Below are 20,950 nucleotides of genomic sequence, written 5' to 3' on the forward strand. Positions count from 1 at the left end.
GCGGGCCGTGTTCATTAAATTAATTAATTTTAAATAGGTAATAAATATGGATAATAATTATGGAATAATATTTTGAAGGAATTTTGGTATTCTATTCCAATAATAAACCAACTTTGGTCCATGGACTAGTTTCTCATGGTCTCCACGGTGGGCCACGTGGCTGGCCCATACATGCCTTGGGCTTTTTTTCCCTCATATTTAATTATTAAATTATTAAAATTCTCGAATTTTGAAAATTTTCACGNAAAAAAAAAAAAAAAAAAAAAAAAAAAAAAAAAATCCTTATTTCGTGGAGAATCGTCGCGCCCCCAGAGAGGCGAAAGAAAACCTCCGCCAAATTGCCGCACAAACAGCGCCAAATCCCAAAAGATCAGAACTGTACGCCATATGCCAAGAAGCTATTAGGCGATCTCAAGGCCGTCGTTATCCATTGAAGATAAGGTCCCAACTCCCAATTCCTCTCCATTACGTGTAACCCACCAAATCTTCCCTCTCATTTCACCGCCCTCTTTTCAATCCCTAATCCTCTCCTCATGTTTATCCCAATCCTAATTCGCTTTCTTCACTCTGTTTCTCTCAATCCGAACTGAAATTCGAGGAAATTGTGAACAAGAGCTTTCTGGGTGACCGGAAAAGGGTTCTTTAGTTCAATATTTGAGTTGGGTTTTCACCGTTCTGTGTGTTTGTGTGTGTGTGTGTGTGTGTGTGTGTGTGGGAATGCATTTAGTTGTGTGTTGAATTCTTAAGAAACAAACAAAAGTTTTGCTTATCAGACTTATCCACTCGCTGTTGTGGTTGCTGTTGAGGGGTTTTAGTCTTGCCAATCCAATCACGGACCCCCCCAGTTCCATAAAGTTCCTTAGATTTATCGATTTCCCTTGAATCATTCAACAAAAGCGTTTCTGGGTTTTCGTTCTCGACGTTGAGAGGATTTTCCCTTTTGGAGATTTGGAGATTTTTTTACCGAAGAATTATGATGCGGCGGCAGCGGAATTCGCAATCGAGTGTTTTCTACGAGCTTTCTTCTCTTGCTATGAATATTCTCCGATCGCCTCCGTCGTCAATCCCGTTTTCCGATCACTCACCGGTGGTGCCGACGCAGATGACCCCGGCCGGGTTTGCGTCGCTTCTTCTAGGGATGTCTCTGGCTCTGATGCTCTGTGGATCGGTTACGTTCTTCATCGGCTTCATGATGATGCCTTGGGTTATTGGATTGGTTATGTTTTTCTTTGTCGCCGCCGCTGTTTCGAGCCTCTTCATGATCGGACGTTCGATTTTATACTACGTTACGGCTCAGCCTGCGCCCAGAAAGGACATCCCAGGTACGCCGATTCGTTTTGATGATTTTCTCACGATTATTGATTTCTCTTTGATGCGATTTTCTTGTTTCTGAATGATGCCTTATTCATTAGTTTCGGATCTTAGATCTAAATCTCTGTTCGATTTATATGTTGAATCTGTTCAAAGCAAATTGCCCACATGATTCAAATTCTACTTGTCTTTTAAGAATCAACGATGGGATGGCTTTTAGGTCCAAATTTCTGAAGATAAACCATGATTGTTCATAGTATTCAAGAACAACCCATTTGGGGAAATAAGATTTTCTCTTCCAAAACAGAGAGAAGAAAGCTTCCAAACGACCTCTAACATTGAAACCGTACAATCTCAGCGTTGAAACCAATTTTGTTTCTTTTGAAGGGTCGGTTGAGATTGATCTTTCCAGAAGTGTCTATTTCACATTAGCTTTGTCGTGCAAGGCACCATGACATAGACGAAATATCTCACATTTTTCTTCTTGATAAACAGGACGTTCAGGTCCCATTCCTTGCTTTTGTGCTCACCAGGCTTTGACAAACAGCGATGCTCGCCAGGCTTTAAAATTACCTCCAGACGTCCCAATCCTTTACTATTATTAAGCCCACCAAACTTGTCAAGGCTTTATTTACCTTATACTTCACTATTAGGCCGCCCAAACTTGTCAAGGCGTTGGAAAAGGTCATTGTGAGGATGTCAAGCTCTTTTAGGCCCACAAGCTTTTCAAGCCATGGGTTAAAAAGACAGTGTGTGGATGCCAACCTCTATTTGGCTTATACTTTACTGTTAGGGCCACCAAACTTGTTTGCCTTGTAGGGGTGGAGTTCTATTTTCATTCACACTCCACAACTTAGCTTGTGAACCCATCAATATGCTCGAGCTGCCTATGCTCTACAACTTTTGATGAGGGTTGGGTTCAGGGAGTTTTGGTGTAATAGCCCAAGCCCACCGTTAACAGATATTATCCTCTTTGAGCTTTTCCTTTCGAGCTTTCCCTTAAAGTTTTAAAACGCGTCTAGAGAGGTTTCCACACCCTCATAAAGAATGTTTTGTTTCACTGTCCAACCTATGTGGGATCTCACATTGGAGTTGCTTGCTCTAGTTTGAAACTGAATTGAAAAAATGTATATGGCTGCTTCCTAATCGAGAATGGTTCGTTGCATCCACGTCCTTGGTCATGTATATATACTAGAATCTTTAGAGAATGTCAACCTTGGTACCAATAGAAACAGGAAAAAGTTTCTCTTCTGGTCTGCAACTCTGAGTTTTTTGGGCTGTTTATACTCCTAAATGGAGTCTAATTGTCTTCTTTGTTACCTTGTAAGCTGCCTCTAGCATTTCATAATTTCATTTAAATGTCTCGAGGGGCAAAACTCATTGGAACTTTTTTAAGTGACTTCTTAGCCAAGGAGTTATATCAACTGTCAAAACGTTTCGTGCTCGATCTTGAAGTAAAAGCTGGATGATTCAATGCTGCATTTTATTACTTGTCTCTCTTACCATAATCACTTTATTAGTTAATACTTATAAATGCCTTGCATTTCATCATTGGTAGAGTGATAGGACTAAGAAGATTAGCTAACCTCTCAATGACCTCCCTTCCGAATTAGTTGTATTAATCAACCGTGATCTCGTCGTTCATTCGTGTTTTTTTGTTTGTAACAATCAAAACATTTACTCTTGTGGCTGCAGCTTGGAAGTTAATGTGAAGAGGACGCTGATGTTTGAAACTAGCAGCTATTGTTTATGGTGGTTGTGGAGGGCTCTAATATCCTCGGTGCTGTGCTGCGCTGCCCGTTGGCTTTCTTCTCGACTCGACTGAGAAGAAGTGTTTGTTAATATTATATTTCATACTGGATCCTGTTCATATTGTTTCTGTTAAATTGAAGGGAGCAAACTGTTGGAGGTGGGGACGTTGCTCCATTTCATTTCCTCCTCTTGGTATCCCATAGGCCATAGCCATACCTTTAGAGGTAAATTTGTTTTGATTATAGAAGTAATTAGCAGCTACTGAATTCTCTCCTGATTATCTTCCTAGCATTACTGAATTCTCAAAGATCTCGAGCTGGCCTCGTCCCTTCTTCGTTGAAGGTTTATGTCGCCTTGCTCGGGTCCGGGATGGGGAAGGCGAAAATGCCTAGAAATATGTTTCCTCTTTTTCTCTCCTGATTATCTTCCAAGCATTACTGAATTCTCAAAAATCCCGAGCTAGCCTCACCCTTCTTCGTCGAAGATTTGTGTTGCCTTGCTCGGGTCCGGGATGGAAGGCTTTAGAGAAAATGTCTAGTTGTTGAAGATGTGAACGAAATAAGTCTCGTTTACAAAACTTTGGGGTTTGGCTATAGATGCAAGAAAGTAGAGATTTGTATAGGAAGTGAATGAAGAAGAATTAGTCAAAAATTGATTTTTGTTTTTTTCTATTTTGTCTTCAGCTTTGATCCTTCTTTGTGGGGATTATAACTATGTTGCTTGTTCTTATCTTCCAAGTCAACCATATTATTTTTAATTCTAGTTGACTCAAATTTATCGGAAAAATGCAAATAAATAAATAAATAAATAATTCAAGTAATTTTCAAACCTTATTATTATTATTATTATTATTATTATGGATATTTTAAAAATGTTTTTTTTTTTTAAAAAAAAAAGGATTGCTTGAAAGTTTTAATTAAATAGTTAATTTCCTTGCAAAATTATTTTATTACAATAAAGTTGAGTTCTCCATTTTTAAAAATGAAAATTTATTAAATATAATATTCCTGAAAATCTATTAAATGCAATTAGAAACGTAAAAATATTTGTTAAGAAATTAGGAGAATATAATTACGCTCGTTAAAATATTATTTTTTTTTTTTAAAAAAAAAAAAACAACGACAATAACTATGGCCATGGTGTCCATGTCCATGTCAAAGTGGAGTATTCAACTAACTACCGATCTCGCTCCACAGGCGAAAATCACAATTCTGTTCCTTTTTACCCAAAACACCCTTCTCTCTTCACCAAAATTACCGCCATTTCCTCTCACAGCCATTGGAATTATTTGGCGCCGGCAAGGGCAATATCGTCACACAGCGGTTAAATGTTTGGTCTTCCTCCAACGGTCCAACTTTGACCATCTCTATAAAGAAAAAAGAAAATAAAAAGAAAAAGAAAAAATAAAAAGAAAAAAGGAGGTTGGTTCGACGTGAAAAGAAATGCCGGTTCCAATTTCTTCCATTGGAACACACAGATGACCTTTCCCAGCCCTTCCAGGACTACCTCAGCAGCAGCAGCAGCAGCAGTTCTTCCTCAACATTCGCTATGACTTCTTCAATTCTCCTCTACTCCGAATTCAGGCCCCAAATGGTGATCCCTATGGCGCTCGATTTCCTCCTCCCTTCCTGGTTGGAAATCAAGATCACACTCGCCACTTCCCTTTTCGTGATCTTCGCTTACTGGTTTTTCGCCTACCGGAGCTCCTTGTTTGATGGTGATCCTTCTGTTCTTGACAATTCTGGGGATTCTATTGACGCTAAGGACAAGGTTGGTGCCTTGTTTAACTAACTTTTGTTTTTCTCAATTTGTCTTGGAATTGATTTCCTGGGTTTTGGATTTGCGTTTGAACGGTGATTTGTAGTGTTTCTTTTTTGGGGAATTCTACTGTTTTTTTCTTCTTCGCTACTTCATAGGACAGCTCGATGTGTTTGTGTTCATATTTTTTTATGTTTGGTTTAGGAATTGATTTCTGATTCTAAACTTTTACTTCTTTGCGTTTCTGCTGATATGATCCTATAAACAAACCTTGGGGTTTAAGCAATTTAACTAGCAGTTCAAATTCTAGCTTCTTGTTTAAACTGTCTGCGTGTTTTGTTTTTAATTGTCGTTTTGTGATTGGACTTGGGGAATTCTTTCCTAATTTTGAAATTATAGTTCCTGATACCATTAAAAATGCTTACGGAGCCTATTTCTTTTGTTTTCCATTATGGTTTGATGTATTCTCAGTGATGATAACAAATTTGGGCGTGAGATTTGATTCTTTCTGCATTCATTAGGTATTATTTTCTGATTTCATGTTTATTAAATATTGTTTGCAGATAAAACTGCTAAAGTATAAATATACTTATGAATTCTGCTACTAAGAATGTGGAACACTGGAACTTGTTTTTGTCTGGATGAGTAACTACTTTTTTTCGGAATATGAGTCCCACATTGGCTAACTAAGGGGTTGATCATGGATCTATAAGTAAGAAATACATCTCCATTGGTATGAGGCCTTTTGGGGAAGCCGAAAGCAAAACTATGAGAGCTTATGCTCAAAGTGGACATATCATACCATTCTGGAGGGTCGTGATTTCTGACAAAACTGATAAAATTTAAGCATTTAGCTGATGTATAGCTATGTTATATTGCTTGTGTTAGAAAATCCGAGATAGATTTCTTTTTCATGGAGTAATATGCCAACTCTTTTGACGTGCAGTTTTGCAATTATTTTGTAGATTCCTCCTGGCCATTTGAGAGACCTTCAGACTAATTCTGCTTATCTAATTAAGGTATTTAGATACTTTTCTCCGGTTTTTATTCTGTGTATGAGGACTGGCGTGGCATATGTCGAGTATTCAAATCGAAACTTGTACTTTTGGCCTCAATTATTTGCAGCTTCATTTTTTGTAAATTTCAATTAGATGGCGTGTTTGGTTTTTTCAGTTGGAATTGTTGGCTGCCAAGAATCTTATTGCTGCAAACTTAAATGGCACTTCTGATCCTTATGCTATTATTACCTGTGGTACAGAAAAGCGCTTCAGGTTATGTTCATGTTTATTCTTTTCTGTAATTATAACCTTTGAGTATGGTTGATCGTTTAATGGGGACGTGTGCCTTACTTGATTGTTGGATCGTTTAATGGGGATGTGTGCCTTATTTGATAAATGAAGAAAGTTTAATGAATACTACATTTGTGTGTCGAAAAAAATTCAGAGTTCAAGTGCTTTTAATATTTGTATGTCCACTTTGTTCCCATCTTTCTTATTGTAGTTTTATAAAAACTTTTGTACTAATCTACAGTCAAAATTGTATAATTTAATGTCGCCTCCTTTTCCTTCACTGCTTGAATTAAAGTACTTCATGCTTGGTGCAGTTCAATGATTCCTGGTTCAAGGAATCCCATGTGGGGGGAGGAGTTCGATTTTTCCGTCGATGAGCTTCCTGCCCAGGTATCCTGTCCAAATAAACACATTTTTTTCCAACGTTTTTCTTTGGCTTAATAGAAACTATCTACTAATAATATAAAATTATAAACCTGTGCCAATGGCTCCATAAGTTTTGCCTGACCCCTTGACTAATAGGCTTGAGACCTAGTTTAGATCACATTTTTAGTGTTACACTCAGCTCATGTCCGTTCTAGATATTGAAGTCCAACCCAACGATTGCTTCTTACTGACGCTGTCCTACCCTTTTGCCACCACCCCCTTGATCTTTTCTAATTTCTGGAACTTCAGAGAATGCTTATTAAACAAACTGCAAACTAACTCAGTGGACACATGATGCAGGATTTGCTGCATTATAGTGCTAATGAAATCCTGCGTTATAGAGCTAATGAAGTGAAATACATACTAGCTTCCATTGTTTCTGTCAAAGTTCAATGTTGTCTTTGTAATTTTCATGCCACTTATATAACTTTTTTCCCTCATCTAACAGATTAATGTTACAATTTATGATTGGGATATAGTTTGGAAAAGTGCTGTTCTTGGTTCAGTTACTGTTACGGTTGAAAGTGAAGGCCACACAGGTGCTGTATGGTACACATTAGATAGCACTTCCGGGCAGGTGCTCATTCATAATTTTTTTGCTTCTTTTTATTTCTTAATTTCTCTTTTCCAGTTTGCATAATGTCCCTTCCTTAACGAAGAAGACTGATTAAATCTGCATATGAACTTTTTAGGTCTGTCTCCACATTAAAACTTTAAAATTGCAAGGCAATGGCGGAAGGTACCTTTTGTACTTTAACTATTATTATTATTTTGGATTTCTGTAACTTCGAAATTTACATGAGACCAAGTGGTTTACAAAAAAAACAAGCCCACCAAAGAAACTATTGTCTATGGCTATGAGTTGGGAGGTTCTGAGTTAATAATTTTTTGAGTTATCGGGTCTTGTTGATATCTATTTTCTTACGTGTAGGACATGCCTTGTTAAATTTTACTTGATGCATTGCAGTTTCTGGTTTTAAATTTGTATTGCTTAAAATTGGAAAGGCTATCATGAACTCTATTGCCATAAACCAATTAAACATTATTAAGTTCTCGTTTCTAGTTGTCAACATCTGTGGATTAGTTTAGGTTATTTTAATATAACAATGAGATTGTCCGGATCAAAATATCTGTTGAACTAGATTGATTAATAAGATCAAACAAAGTCTAGGAGGACTAGTATATTAACCTCAAAAGGAATTTTACCTGTTGATCTATTCTGTATGCTGTTGATAGCAAAATTCCAATCTAGACAAACACAATTCTGTGTTAAATTTTGTGCAATTCTATTAGTTACTTCAGCTTGATCTTTTGTTTGGGAATGAAAAGCAGTGCCATATTTCAAATGGATGTCAAATTTATTTCATTGACATTTCTTATGGTAGACGAGGTCCTTCTGTATCCACCATTTTGTGACAAGGGTCTTTTTTAATGCGAAACTATGGCATCCTAACTTTTTTGTAGTTCTATGTGGCCTTTGGCTTGAGAGAAATAAGCTAATTCAATTGTAATGTTTCTTTTTGGCTTTTGTCTCCAAGGATTTTTTAATTCTGTTCGGTTATCATCTTGGATTTGATACATTTTCACACAACTTCTTTTTTATGTGTTTACGACTAGAAGTAGATTCCGAGAGCATATCAGGAGGGAAACTAATGCGTCAAAAAAATTAATACGAAGAAAGAAGGGAATTATTTATCGAGAAGTAATGAAAATATGTTAATAGTGGGTCTTACGACAGCTTCTTTTGGGTCGAATTCCAACAGTGTTAATATTGATTCTTGAATGATATTCTTCTAGATGTGTTATTAAACAAATGGTGTTTTTTCAAGAAAATATTAAGATTATATGAACTTTGTATTTATGGATTTTAGTGACTGTTCTTCAGCGCAATTAATGGTTATGCTGGAGCAAATGCTCGAAGAAGAATTTCTTTAGACAAACCAGAGCTGACAGTGGTTCATCAAAAGCCAGGGCCTCTTCAGACAATCTTTGAGCTTCTACCTGATGAGGCTAGTTTCTTGGAACCTCCATTGCTTTAGAAATGATTGATACTGATATTCTATTTATTTTCAAAATTACTTCTTAAACATATAGAGTTTCTGCTATTAATTCTTAGCATACCTAAGGTTCCTTCAGGTAGTCGAGCATAGTTTTTCGTGTGCTCTTGAGAGATCATTCTTGTATCACGGTCGTATGTATGTCTCAGCTTGGCACATCTGCTTCCACTCTAACATCTTCTCCAAGCAAATGAAGGTTAGGAATGTTTTGATGCTGAATTTCTGTGTTTGTTGGCATTTACTTGCATTAAATCAAATATTTTTTTTTAATTAAATCTATTGTTTCATATCACATTCATTTCCTTTTTTCTTGACAGGTGATAATACCACTAGAAGACATTGATGAAGTATTTTCTATCTCCTTTCTCTCTTCATACTAATTTTGCTATTCTCTTGTGATATTTCTCGTGCATATGTGACGGATCTTTTGATTTATGAAGGTACGAAGGACTCAACATGCATTTATCAATCCTGCTGTAACAATTATTCTTCGCATGGGTGCTGGTGGGCATGGTGTACCTCCGTTGGGAAGTCCTGATGGTCAGTATCTTCTTTCCTTTATGATTAAGTACATGAAACGTTGATTTTCTTTCCTAAATTTTGATGGACCGAGATGCGTTAATATCCTTCCTCCTCACTTTTTCATTCCATTTCCAGGTAGAGTCAGATATAAATTTGCATCATTTTGGAATAGGAACCATACAGTTAGAGCTTTACAGCGTGCAGTGAAGAACTTCCGTGAAACGCTGGAAGCTGAGAAGAAGGTATGTTTCTTAAGTTTGTCTTCCCGTTTGAGGATATGTTCTGACAAGCTTAGAATGAAACATAGCACTGACCACTATTTTGGTAATTAATGTTGTTACTGTCATATTGTATCGATGAAACTGAACATTGGGAGTCGTTTATATGTAACATTACGATTCGTACTTTCAGCTTCTGAGAAATTTTTACTTTTCTTTTTGGTTCAAGGCTCATGACCCTAAGCAGGTTACTCAAGTAATTCATGTAAATAAGTCTTATTCATATGAATATGACTGTTAAATTCTCGTGAAGTCTAGTAGTAAGGGAAGTTAATTGTTGGGACGTGGAAGTTAATGGAACGATACAATTGTTGGTTTATCTTATTTCAGGAGAAGGCTGAGTCAGCACTACGCGCACATAGTAGCTCGGTGAGAGTTAGTGAAAGTACGGAGAAAATCGCCGCAGATAATTTGCCGAAAAATAAAAATACTCAGGCTTTCATTAAAGAGGAGGTCCTTACTAGCATACACAACGTAAGCATCACTTTTTTTCCCTTTAGACCTAGAAAACCATTATCTTACAATGAGCTCAATCTTTTATTGCATTTCTTCTTCAGGGTGTTTTCCCATGCACTCCCGAGCAGTTCTTTACTATTTTGTTGAGTGATGGATCAAATTACACAAGTGCTTTTGTTGCAAGACGAAAAGATACAAATCTAGTTGTAAGTTAAAAAAACTCACTCTTTTCTTTTGGAACTTGTAACTTTCAAAGACAACATAATTGTGTTTCCTTTTGTGCTACTACTTATAAGTGATCGATCCGGCATTCTTAATGAAAGCTCGATTTCTATGAAAAAAAAAAAAAAAACTGATAGGTCATGTTTCTTTCCTTGTCTAAACTGGAACTTAATCATCAATCCTAACTCTTCTTCCTCCTTCTGCTGTTGAACTTCTTAATCATCAATCGAGTGTGTACGTTATTGAGTGATCCTAACAACTAGTATCAGAGCTATATATGGTAGATATTTGGTAAAGATTTGATAGAGATATATTTGGTAGATTATATCTCGTAGGTTTAAATCTTTGAACGTTATATTTAGTAAATTAAAACCATATATATACCCCATTAGGAAGTGCTCTCAAAATGTACGTTCTTCATTCTCTGTATTTTCTCTTGTTGTACATATCTAAAGTCATCAATAAAACCTTTACCCAATATTCTTCTTTGAATTTTCTCTCTCTTGTTCTTTGTGTTCATCTTGATCGAGTGTGTGCGTTGTTGAGCGATCCTAACAACGAGACATATTGATACAAAGATTTCGTTGTTTTACAATTTCTAGTGCCTTACATTTACTTTTGCTATATTCAGATGGGACAATGGCATGCCGCAGATGAATATGAAGGTCAAGTTAGAGAGCTTACATATAGATCCCTGTGTCATAGCCCCATGTGTCCACCAGACACAGCGATGACAGAGTATCAACATGCAGTTTTATCTGAAGATAAGACTAAGCTGGTATGGCTAGGCTACTTATTTTCTTTCTCATTATTATTATTTAGCCTAAAGTTCTTTTTGGTGTTAAGCACGGTAATCTACTTTTAATATTTTTGCAATTCCTTGATAGCATTGCCATTATTTGGGCCTTTGACAAGAAATTGAAGGGTAACATATAGTTGAAGGGTAGCATTGTCTGTTAGGAATAGGAATAACGACGATATTGTCCACTTTGAGCATAAGCTTTCATGGTTTTGCTTTGGGCTTCCCCAAAAGGCCTCGTACCAATGAAGATGTATTCCTTACCTATAAACCCATGATCATTCTCTAAATTAACCAACGTGGGATTCCCTCCCAACAATTCTCAACAATCCTCCCCTCGAACAAAATATACCATAGAGCCTCCCCTGAGATCTATGTAGCCTTCGAACAGCCTCCCCTTAATCAAGGCTCGACTCCTTTCTCTAGAGCCCTCAAACAAAGTACAACCTTTGTTCAACACATGAGTCACTTTTGACTACACCTTCGAGGCTAGCTATTTCTTTGTTCGACACTTAAGGATTCTATTGACATGGCTAAATTAAGGGCGTGATTTCTAACATTGTCATTACGTTTTAGTCGACATATATTACAATTCTCCTAAATGAGATTGTTACAAATATGACAACGCTCGTGAGTGTAACTTATATGTCATGTAAAACAGGAAAGAAGCATATGCCACTAATTGGCTTTACTTGATATGTTTTATCTCCTTTCTTCTAGGTGTTTGAGATGGTGCAAAACGCGCATGATGTGCCGTTTGGGGCCTACTTTGAGGTGATAAAGTTCTCCATCATACCTTCTTTATGGTGTTTCTTGATATCTTTGTTGCTTTTATGTATAGAAGTCCCCATTAGTTTTTAATGATGAGTGCTTATGCTGCTTACGCATTTGCTCATTTTTTTCTAACTAGAGGTTTAAGCCATTGCCATATGGTTTATAAGTGACTGTTACGGTCCCGATAACACGAAACAAGAATAAAACTAATGCACTCAAGTGTTCACCTCGAAATGGTTACAGCAGCAAAATATATAGGCTGGTTAATAAGCCTACTGAAACTAACCGAATAACTGGAGCTTTTTACTTCATGGACCAATTTGCTTCATTTTTTCCATTGAAGGGATAGTTATTTGTTAAATTAGTTGGACTCTTGTTCAATGTTAGCAATTGGCCACTGTTAATTGTATCTACTGCTTCAGCTCCATTGTAGGTGGTCGTTGGAGACAAATGCTGAGAACTCTTCTTCCATTGAGATTAAAGCAGGTATGTTTACCATTCCTTGTACACATTTAGTGATTGTCCTTTTGTCCTTCACCCATCTCTTTGTATACGTACGAGCTTCAACGCAGTCGTGATACTTGCCCCTCCTAACCTATCCTAGGGGAAAACGAAAAGACGGGAAAGAATGGATAAGAGATGAAAATCCCCCTACCGATCATGAGGAAAAAAAAGAATAAATAAAGAAAAGTCTCACCCCTATCATGTGCAATTTTCTATGTCTTGACAAATCTTACAAATGAGACTTTGTTTGATGGGACAACAGGTGTACATTTTAAGAAATGGTGTCTGATGCAATCTAAAATAAAGGCTGGCGCAATGCTTGAGGTTTGCATTTTCTCGTTTCGTTACGGTTTCAACTGCTCTTCCTTTGTCGTTTTTCTGGCTCTTGTTTCGTTCAGGCTTCGATGATTACACTTCCTAATACTTCATCTTCACTTAGTTTCAGATTAGTTTTGTTCTAAGTGGTAAGTTGATAACTTGTTACAGTACAAGCGAGCGGTGGAGCTGAGGTTAGAGGTCGCCCGCGAATATACGAAGTCAAATGCTCCTGGCAGCGAAAATGACAAAATTGCACCTCCTCCACCACCAGCTCAGGCCACTTGATTTCCTCCCCCAAAGTCAGATTGGGTTCCATATACACTGGAACAATGGTATTCCCTCACTTCATTAAGAGCTTACTTATAGTGTACAAATGAGTTTCATCCTTAGAATAAGTGCTTCGTTTAATATATTGAGTTTTCAACTTAGGAGACTGGTGCTGTGTTTTTGCAACTCCTCATACTCATTACCATTGCCATACCATATCAATATATACCAAAAAGTGATCTCCATATGGTCCTCTTGTTTCTTCAAGAAAGTACAGAATTTTACCCTTTGTTTTTACAGGTAAGTTCAGTGTTCCACCAGCACATTTACTTTGTAAAGTGATTAATTTTTTTTATATACGAGCTACTTTACACACGCATCTTGTCGATTCCTACGACCGATTGTCTTTGTGGAATACTTATATGATTTTAATATCCTAAACAAGTATGTTTAGGGATGGAGTGTTGTTTACTCTTCTGATAAATAACTTTCTACTCTCGAACTTATTTTTGTGGGATTGAGAGGATTCGAACATTTAACCTGATTCTATCTGACTAAGTCATGTGCTTGTCCAAAAAGGGAGATTGCTTTACCCAACGCTCTTTTTGATAAAAAGGTAGAGCTCTGTAAAATGAAGAGCGTTTTTGCCCCAAGCATCTACCACTCGTATCATAGCTGATTTTAAATGTCTTTTATCTTAGAGTTTGAATTCTTTCCCCCAATATGAATTTAAAATATATATTAGAACATGATTATCCGACAAAAATAATAAAACATCATTAATGTAATCCAATTGCCAAAATCTTGTCGAGACAGGAAAGGGAAAAAGAAAAGTTCACCAATTCAACTAATTGATTAAAATAATAATTCCCCATTTTTTATATTTTTATTGAGAGGTTTATGTTTGTTTATGGTTCAAATATTCAAATTTGTGTCTTTTTCAGTTGTTATTCAATCATTTCAACTGTTCCTCTTCATAAATCAATTTAATATTTTGAATTTCACATCTCTATTATTATTATTATTATTATTATTAAAAAATATCATAATTCAAACGATGAGAAAGAGATTCGAGCCTATGAGCCATAAAAAAATATTAATAATTTGATCGGTCGAATAATATTCAGATCGGCATAATAATTGTGACATCATAATTTGTAAATATGGTTTACATAAAAAAGGAAATAATGATCTTTTCTTTTTAGTTTGATGAATCACGAGATAAATAGTTTGTGTTCGAACTAAAAAGAAAGGCAAAGATTAAGTAAAGTGAACGATAAAGAAATGGCAATCGAAAAAGTTCGAATTTTTTTTTTTTCGTCAAAAAAGTGGAGATTTTGACAAAAGAAAGCGCATTTATCTTTCAAAATTAGGGTTTTGAAGCCATGAAGAGAGATGTTGACCCTTTCAAACTTCGATAATCATTACTTAAACACGACCTTTTTTCCACTTACTCGCTCTAAGTCCATTTCGAGAAAAGTGTATCGGACATATGAACGAGAGTCTCGATCACGTTTAAGAGAAAGTATTTTAGAGAACGTGAGCGAGGAAATGCATTGAAAATAATATGTAAGAAAGCAATGTTATAGGCTAAAAGCAAAACAAACAACAACCACAGCTTTGATAGCATATAACTCGAGTACGAAAAATTAACAACTAGTCACATTCATCTATAGTATATTTAAGGTCATTTTAGCCATGTCGGATGTAGACCATGGTTTTGGTGAATAGTCGATATAATATTTTTTTATGTGAGATCTCACATCGGCTGAAAAGGGAAACGAAACATTTATTATAATACAAAGGTGTGGAGACCTCTCTCCAATATGTTTTAGAATTACGAGACTGACGACGATACGTAACGAGTCAAAGTTGACCATATGTGCGAGCGGTGGGGTTCGTATGTTACAATTTAAAAAAAATGAAATTATGAATAAAAAAACAGAATTTCTTTTTTAATTTAAATGATTATAATTATTAATTTATAAAATTTAAAAATAGGTGTAGGGCAGGTGGGAGTGTAGGAGGGAGGGGGGTGTCCTTAGAAATGTCCTGAACCAGGTACTTGTAGTAGTAGTAGTTGAGATTGAGACCAAAACCGCGTCGGGGGGTGGGTCCCACGTGGCTACCGTGTGGACTTTTGGGGAGGAGAGAGATTGTTCCACGTCGGTCCTACTCACACGTGTCATCATCATCCAAAGTCTGCGTACGATTCACGGACCCAACATGTGGGACCCACTTCTGTTAACCCTTTCCCGCCCTCAGAACCGCCGAACCCCGACCCAAACTAGTCTTATTTAATATTCTCCCATTATAAATTCATGATCATTCTTTAAATTCAATTATATAAATTAAATAAATATTTTTGAGGTAATTATGTTTTAATTAATTATTTATTATTTTAAAAAATTATGATTGGATCAAATCTTCCTAAATATTTCTAAATTAATTAGACATAAAAATTAACAAAAAAAAAATAAATTACTCTCTTTTTCTTTTTCTGTTCTATTTTCTCGGGTTGATTAGATAAAACGTCAAATCACTTAACAGTCTCTCTCATTTGTCAAACAAAACAGAATAAAGTCAACAATTTCTCTCTCTTCGCTACAAATATATATATATAAATATATATCTTATTTTTATTTTTCTTAGGGTGATAATTAAATAAAATCAAATTATTACGCAATATAAATCGGAAAATTATTTATAATATATATCTATTTAATAAAATATTTAAATGAATTATCACATATCATAAATCACGAGAGTATGTTTACTTTTAATTATAGAATAAGTATACTCGTGTTTAATTTAATATTGATTTTATTTAATAAATTTATTATTTTCGAGATACGAACAAACGAGGAGTTAGAAACATAAATGTTATGAAATAAAATTCAGTTATACCCCACATTATGGGAACTCGAACGACAAGGTAGTTCGAGAGAGACAATTTATTATGATTATTTCATAAGTATGTTCGACACTTTATTGTTTTTATAAATATCAAATATTTAATTTATTTTTATTAAATACAATATTCTTATATTCAACAATTTTATGTAATATAAAATGAATAAACATAAACATTAGTCTATTTATTCATTAATTAGACGTAACAAGAATTTTATTTATTTATTTATTTATTTTATTATATTTAGATTTAATATTAATAGGCTATTTATATTTATAATTAAAATATTTAATTTGTTTTTTTAGAGAATTTTTAGAGAATAAATAATTGAAATTATGGATTTAAATGAAATTATAAGAAATAAATGTATATTTTAAACTTAATAAATTGAGTTAATGAGATTTAATGGAATTTACTTTTTAATATAAAATGAATAGAAAAAAGAAAAGAATTTCACCTTGTGTAAATTTTGATTTCTTTTGCCTTTTTACTTCCACTGGCTGGATATTAGCTGTCAGTTACTAAAAATATTATAAAAAAGTAATATATTCAATTTTCAAAATATATTTATTTATTTTTTTTTGTTTCCTTTATTTAAACACTTTCGGAAAGCCTTCACTCCCCTCCTTCTCCATTTCCCACTAGACTTTCAAACTCCGTTCTTTCTTCCCTCTCTGATAGCAACTCATCCATGGTGGATTTCTTCATCGCTGATTGCTCGATTTCAGCCAGTTTTTGCACTATTATCGTCTTCTCAATCTTCGGGTTCCGTTCATACAGAGATTGAATTGTTCCAACACTCGATTACCTCTTCACTCTCCAGAGATTAACGAGAAAAAACGCGCCTCTGTTCTTCGATTGGATTCTACGCTGTGGAGCTCGCTCTTGTTGATCGAACATCTTCTGTAGTTCATTCTGTCTCCGGTGGACGGATTATTGGGATTTTTGGTTAATACTTCGTCGGGATGATTGCGAGCTCTCTTTGCAATGCTTCCGCTAAGTTCCCGGTGTGTGTTTCGTTGATTTCTCATTCTTTTTACTGTTATTGTTCTTCCTTTTTTTTCAGGCTGCTTCTTGAACTGTGATAGATTACTGTATTTTGTCATCTCGTTTATGAGTAGTCAATACTTGCACCAACTTTTGTTTTTATCTTCTTTTTATCGGTTTCCATGCTAAACTCTGTAAGATTGTACTATTGATTAGTGGATTTTTGTTAATTGTGATATTAGTTACAGTGTTTATCTTAATCTGGTTATGGTATTTGGTTTTCTGCCTTTGATTGGTGTGTTCAAGATATTAAAAGGAAGGGGTAGGATAATTCTGTACGCAAATTACATATTCTCTTAGTTTAATCCCTGCGTGGTGTGGATTTGTTTATCTGTATTTGTTTTAAAATAGAAAAGAAAAAATTGTTCATCTGGTCCCACCCTGTCTCATTTATAACATCTGTTTGGTTTAAAATACTCATTCTGGATTCCCATTACCCAACCCATTACTTCTACTTTTCTCAAAAAGTAAAAAACTTACAGGTGTTCTCCTGTTTCTTATTCCAGTGTCTCATTAGTTGCAACTTTGTGTGTGTGTTCATCTCCTGAGTTGTCTTTTGCGATGTTAGGTTCACTGTATTACCCTTTCTACTGACCGAAACAGCCAAATTTTGATATAAAGACACAGCTCTTAACTGTTTTTTGGTCAAGATGGTCAGTGTGAGAAGGAACATCCAGATCGTTTTAATTTGGGCATGAATTGATGAGAGATGTTTGTATTTGTTTATTTTGTGCATGTATATTGCTGTCATCGTTATTAACCTATTAATCTCAATATAGTAACCCTCTGACCTACTCTTTTCATATTATTATTCTTAATTATGCTGATTGTTTTCGGTAATATATATTGGTGTTCGTCATTAAACTATGGAACTTCTGTCTACTTGTATTCCTTTTGTCCTCTAGTAGTCTGTATTATTATATAGTGGTTATTAATATAGTAGATCAAATAGATCAATATTATATTGTTAATAATTTAATCATCTAATGTGGTATACTTATCTGCATGCTATCTGAAGTTCTGTATGAGGATGCTATTATTTCAAGGCATTTAATTAATCTAAGTTCGTGGGGTCGTTATTTCTTGGTCGTAGAATTCATTTGGTTTTTAAAAGTCAAACAATTTGTGTTCATGTGTATTCACATGAACACAGGCATTTAAAAATATGCCTGTCTTGAACCCGTGGGAGATCTGTATACTTTCAGATTTTCTTAGTTGACTTTCGTTGTTGTATGAGTTTTTTTTTTATCGATCGAATTTCTTATTATTATATCTTTGCGAGTTCTTCCTCTAAATAAAGTTACTCTATTTTACATGAAATATAGGATTTTGACGCTTGCATTGGATGTTTGTTGCCTATCTGCTGTGCATCTTGATTGATTGAATTTGATCTCTATCCAGGCAGAAGTGGTGGAGGTAGAAACAATGATGGAACAGAAAAGGAACCTATGCTCTGTTGATGAGAGCAGTCTCACTTCTCTTACATCCAAGCGACGCAAGGCAGATTTTTCCATCTCCGCTAAGGTTTCTGTTATTGTTTCAACTTCACATTGCAGCATATTGAAGATTAAGATTTCTATCATATTAATAACTAATCATTCTTAGTAATATATAAAGTTTAAGTTTTGGGTCGTCCATTAGACAAGATTTGGTGGCCTTCTTATCTCATTTTGGGTGGTCCAATTGTATTTCTTTATCTTCCACTTGATTAATCCTCATTTCGTCCTGTTTTGTTCTTTACGAAGTACTAATATTCTCTTTCTATAGGAAAAGAAAGACAAACTGGGCGAACGAATTATGGCCTTGCAACAACTTGTTTCACCATTCGGAAAGGTCTGTTTGGAACAAATCAAATAACCATAAAAATTGACCTTTTATATTGAAACTTCAGGGTTCATATGACCTGGGCCAAATTTTATTTTGGCTCTTGAATTCCATAACCTATGTTTTCTGATTTTGCTATTAGTATTAAAATCATTGCCCTGTTTGAATTCAAGTTATAAAATTCCACTGCAGACAGATACGGCATCTGTTCTTCTTGAGGCCATGGAATATATTCAATTCCTTCACGAGCAAGTCAAGGTATGCTCTTCTTGCCTAAAGATTGTGGTTCAGATTTCGGTACCGAATACGAGTGGCTATCATGCCATGCATATAGCTTTTCTGTGACCTGTATTATACTTCTTTCCTCCATGAATCCTTCTAATTGGTGGTTCAGGGAATATATTTCCTTTTCACATCCATATTTTTCCTGACATTTAGTGCTCTGAGCATCAATTAGTGGTTATAAATTCATTTGATATTTATGGTGTAATTTGATTCCAGAATGGGCTATATCTCTCTCTCACTGATTTTGTTTTGGATTATTCTTCTATCCTTCTTTTAGTTTCTAGGTATTTAGTCATTGTGTTCCTTTCTTCCATCATTTCTTCTCTCTCATCAGCAATGGAACATAATCTACAGGATCGAATTAGTTTTGGTTCTCCCTTCTTATAGCCTATGGTTGAGAACATAAGAGGATCCGTTGTATATTCCCTTATATTATTTTGGTGTGCTTTCAGGTATTGAGTGCTCCATATCTCCAAAGCACACCCACTGTTCAGTTGCAGGTGAGCCTATGCTGGACCTTTTGTTTCATGATCTGACAAAAGGCGTTCCATAAAAACACTTGTCTGAGACGGAAAAAAAAAAAAGAAAAAAAAGAAAAAACTAATGTTAACAAAGTTTGTTCCTTAAACCTCGATATTTGTCTTGCAACTAGAAAATTTTAATCTTCAAACTTCTGGGGAGGATGAAATTTAGTGACTTTGAACGTTTTTACTGCTTCATCTATTTCATTCAATGCAAAACCTGTCTGAATATTATTGCAACGTTTATACTCGTTTTGTTAGGAGATGGAGTTGCCATACAACCACGGCCTGAGGAACAAAGGTTTATGTCTTGTACCCATCTCTTGTACTGCAGGAGTTGCACGCAGCAACGGTGCAGATATTTGGGCTCCTGTGAAGACAACCTCCCCCAAACTTGAGAAGATCATCTCACCATTCAATTGACCACAAACCAATGCTCCGCAGCCAAATGATTCTGGAGTTGCTTCATACGGTTGGTAAAAAAGGTAACTACTTATCTTCATATCTAATTTATAACAATTTTCCCTCTGAAGTAGCTGAATTGTATCAAATAATTTAGCTGGTGCTTGGAAACTGAAATGAATTTGTTACGAACGAATAGTCGAATCTTCGGATTCCAAGCTCCGAATCGCCACACCATTCTAGTTATAACCGGTGAGGGGCATAGTTTATATCGCAGAACTGTATTTGGTTGTATTAAATGGTGGAAATATGTATATTGTAAACGAGTTGTATGATGATCCTAAATCGGAAATTCATGGTAGAGTAGCAATTTGTTACCTGCCTAGAACTACATAGGCACCAATCATTCTAAGCCCGCTCCCATGCACACAAATTCTTGATACTCCAGGAAAATGTTCTTCTTCACTTTGTGATGAATGTCTTGAATTTGTGAAAGTTGGAAGTCCTTGGGAACATATTCAAGGAGTCTCATGCCAATGTCTTGAATTTGTGCGTCAAGGGAAGATTTGTTCTGATAATACTTTGATCAAAGGTTTAATGATATGAACCTCAAAATTTTGTGGATTGTGGAAAATTATGAATTTAATTGGTGGGTTTGAATTTCATTAATAAGTCAAATTATAAGGACTAATTAATTAAACATAGCATTAAATTTAGGTTGAAATGCACCTAACTTCGAACAATCATCCTTCTTCTTGCATCCACGAATTTCATTTACTTTCAATAATCTTCAATTCCGACTCTGATTCCAATGGTAGCTTTGGAGATTTTGGGTAATTTTTCTTTTTGGGTTTTCTAGTTTCTTCTACATCATTTCTTCTCTCACAATTTCGTCATCGTAAACTTTCTGCCAGTTCGAGGCAATCTGGAATGGCCCCCAATGCCATCCACATCCAGCCCACTGCCAACAAGCTCCAAGAGCTTTGCTTGCACGACTACACAATTCGATTCGATTCAGTTTTTTTTTATGCTAAAGGACTTATCTATCTATCGGCTAAGAGTTCCAGGAGTGGCTGCAATTGAACTCTCAAGGACGCCTGGAACCCACATTGCAGCCTTCAACAAGCCAAGCAATTATACTTTTTACAGATGTTTTCAAAACTCATTCATTCTCGATGACATGCTAAAATAAAAGTACTTCGACACAAGTTTTCTCTTCTAGAG

General features: G+C 35.5%; 3 protein-coding genes across 8 annotated transcripts; all 3 read left to right on the forward strand.

Moving 5' to 3' along the window:
• The first annotated feature begins 291 nt into the window (after window positions 1-291).
• On the forward strand, window positions 292-3,745 carry LOC111799610. 2 transcript variants are annotated; one of them, XM_023683020.1, is made up of 2 exons: window positions 292-1,322; window positions 3,007-3,745. In XM_023683020.1, the coding sequence occupies exons 1-2, from the start codon at window positions 974-976 to the stop codon at window positions 3,021-3,023; spliced, it is 366 nt and encodes a 121-aa protein (XP_023538788.1). In that variant the 5' UTR covers window positions 292-973; the 3' UTR covers window positions 3,024-3,745. The 2 variants fall into 2 exon arrangements, with proteins under 2 accessions (XP_023538788.1, XP_023538787.1); XM_023683019.1 differs by lacking the exon at window positions 3,007-3,745 and adding an exon at window positions 1,807-3,000.
• Window positions 3,746-4,462: 717 nt separating this feature from the next.
• LOC111799611 (BAG-associated GRAM protein 1) lies at window positions 4,463-13,190 on the forward strand. 3 transcript variants are annotated; one of them, XM_023683022.1, is made up of 19 exons: window positions 4,463-4,833; window positions 5,787-5,840; window positions 5,995-6,092; window positions 6,425-6,500; window positions 6,985-7,113; window positions 7,229-7,275; window positions 8,422-8,545; window positions 8,673-8,789; window positions 8,911-8,940; window positions 9,034-9,133; window positions 9,251-9,357; window positions 9,724-9,867; window positions 9,951-10,055; window positions 10,703-10,849; window positions 11,591-11,644; window positions 12,067-12,130; window positions 12,411-12,472; window positions 12,635-12,798; window positions 12,896-13,190. In XM_023683022.1, the coding sequence occupies exons 1-18, from the start codon at window positions 4,612-4,614 to the stop codon at window positions 12,749-12,751; spliced, it is 1,797 nt and encodes a 598-aa protein (XP_023538790.1). In that variant the 5' UTR covers window positions 4,463-4,611; the 3' UTR covers window positions 12,752-12,798; window positions 12,896-13,190. The 3 variants fall into 3 exon arrangements, with proteins under 3 accessions (XP_023538790.1, XP_023538791.1, XP_023538789.1); XM_023683023.1 differs by having other exon boundaries at window positions 4,612-4,833; window positions 12,899-13,190; XM_023683021.1 differs by having other exon boundaries at window positions 4,612-4,833; window positions 12,635-13,190.
• A 3,055-nt stretch (window positions 13,191-16,245) lies between these two features.
• LOC111801079 (transcription factor bHLH153-like) lies at window positions 16,246-20,125 on the forward strand. Of its 3 annotated transcripts, none has more exons than XM_023685049.1 (6): window positions 16,246-16,654; window positions 18,020-18,218; window positions 18,462-18,527; window positions 18,711-18,776; window positions 19,256-19,303; window positions 19,586-20,125. In XM_023685049.1, the coding sequence occupies exons 2-6, from the start codon at window positions 18,120-18,122 to the stop codon at window positions 19,745-19,747; spliced, it is 441 nt and encodes a 146-aa protein (XP_023540817.1). In that variant the 5' UTR covers window positions 16,246-16,654; window positions 18,020-18,119; the 3' UTR covers window positions 19,748-20,125. The 3 variants fall into 3 exon arrangements, with proteins under 3 accessions (XP_023540817.1, XP_023540816.1, XP_023540818.1); XM_023685048.1 differs by having other exon boundaries at window positions 18,096-18,218; XM_023685050.1 differs by having other exon boundaries at window positions 18,100-18,218.
• Window positions 20,126-20,950: the final 825 nt, after the last annotated feature.

Source organism: Cucurbita pepo, chromosome LG08, assembly GCF_002806865.2.
Source record: "Cucurbita pepo subsp. pepo cultivar mu-cu-16 chromosome LG08, ASM280686v2, whole genome shotgun sequence".
NCBI lineage: Eukaryota > Viridiplantae > Streptophyta > Magnoliopsida > Cucurbitales > Cucurbitaceae > Cucurbita > Cucurbita pepo.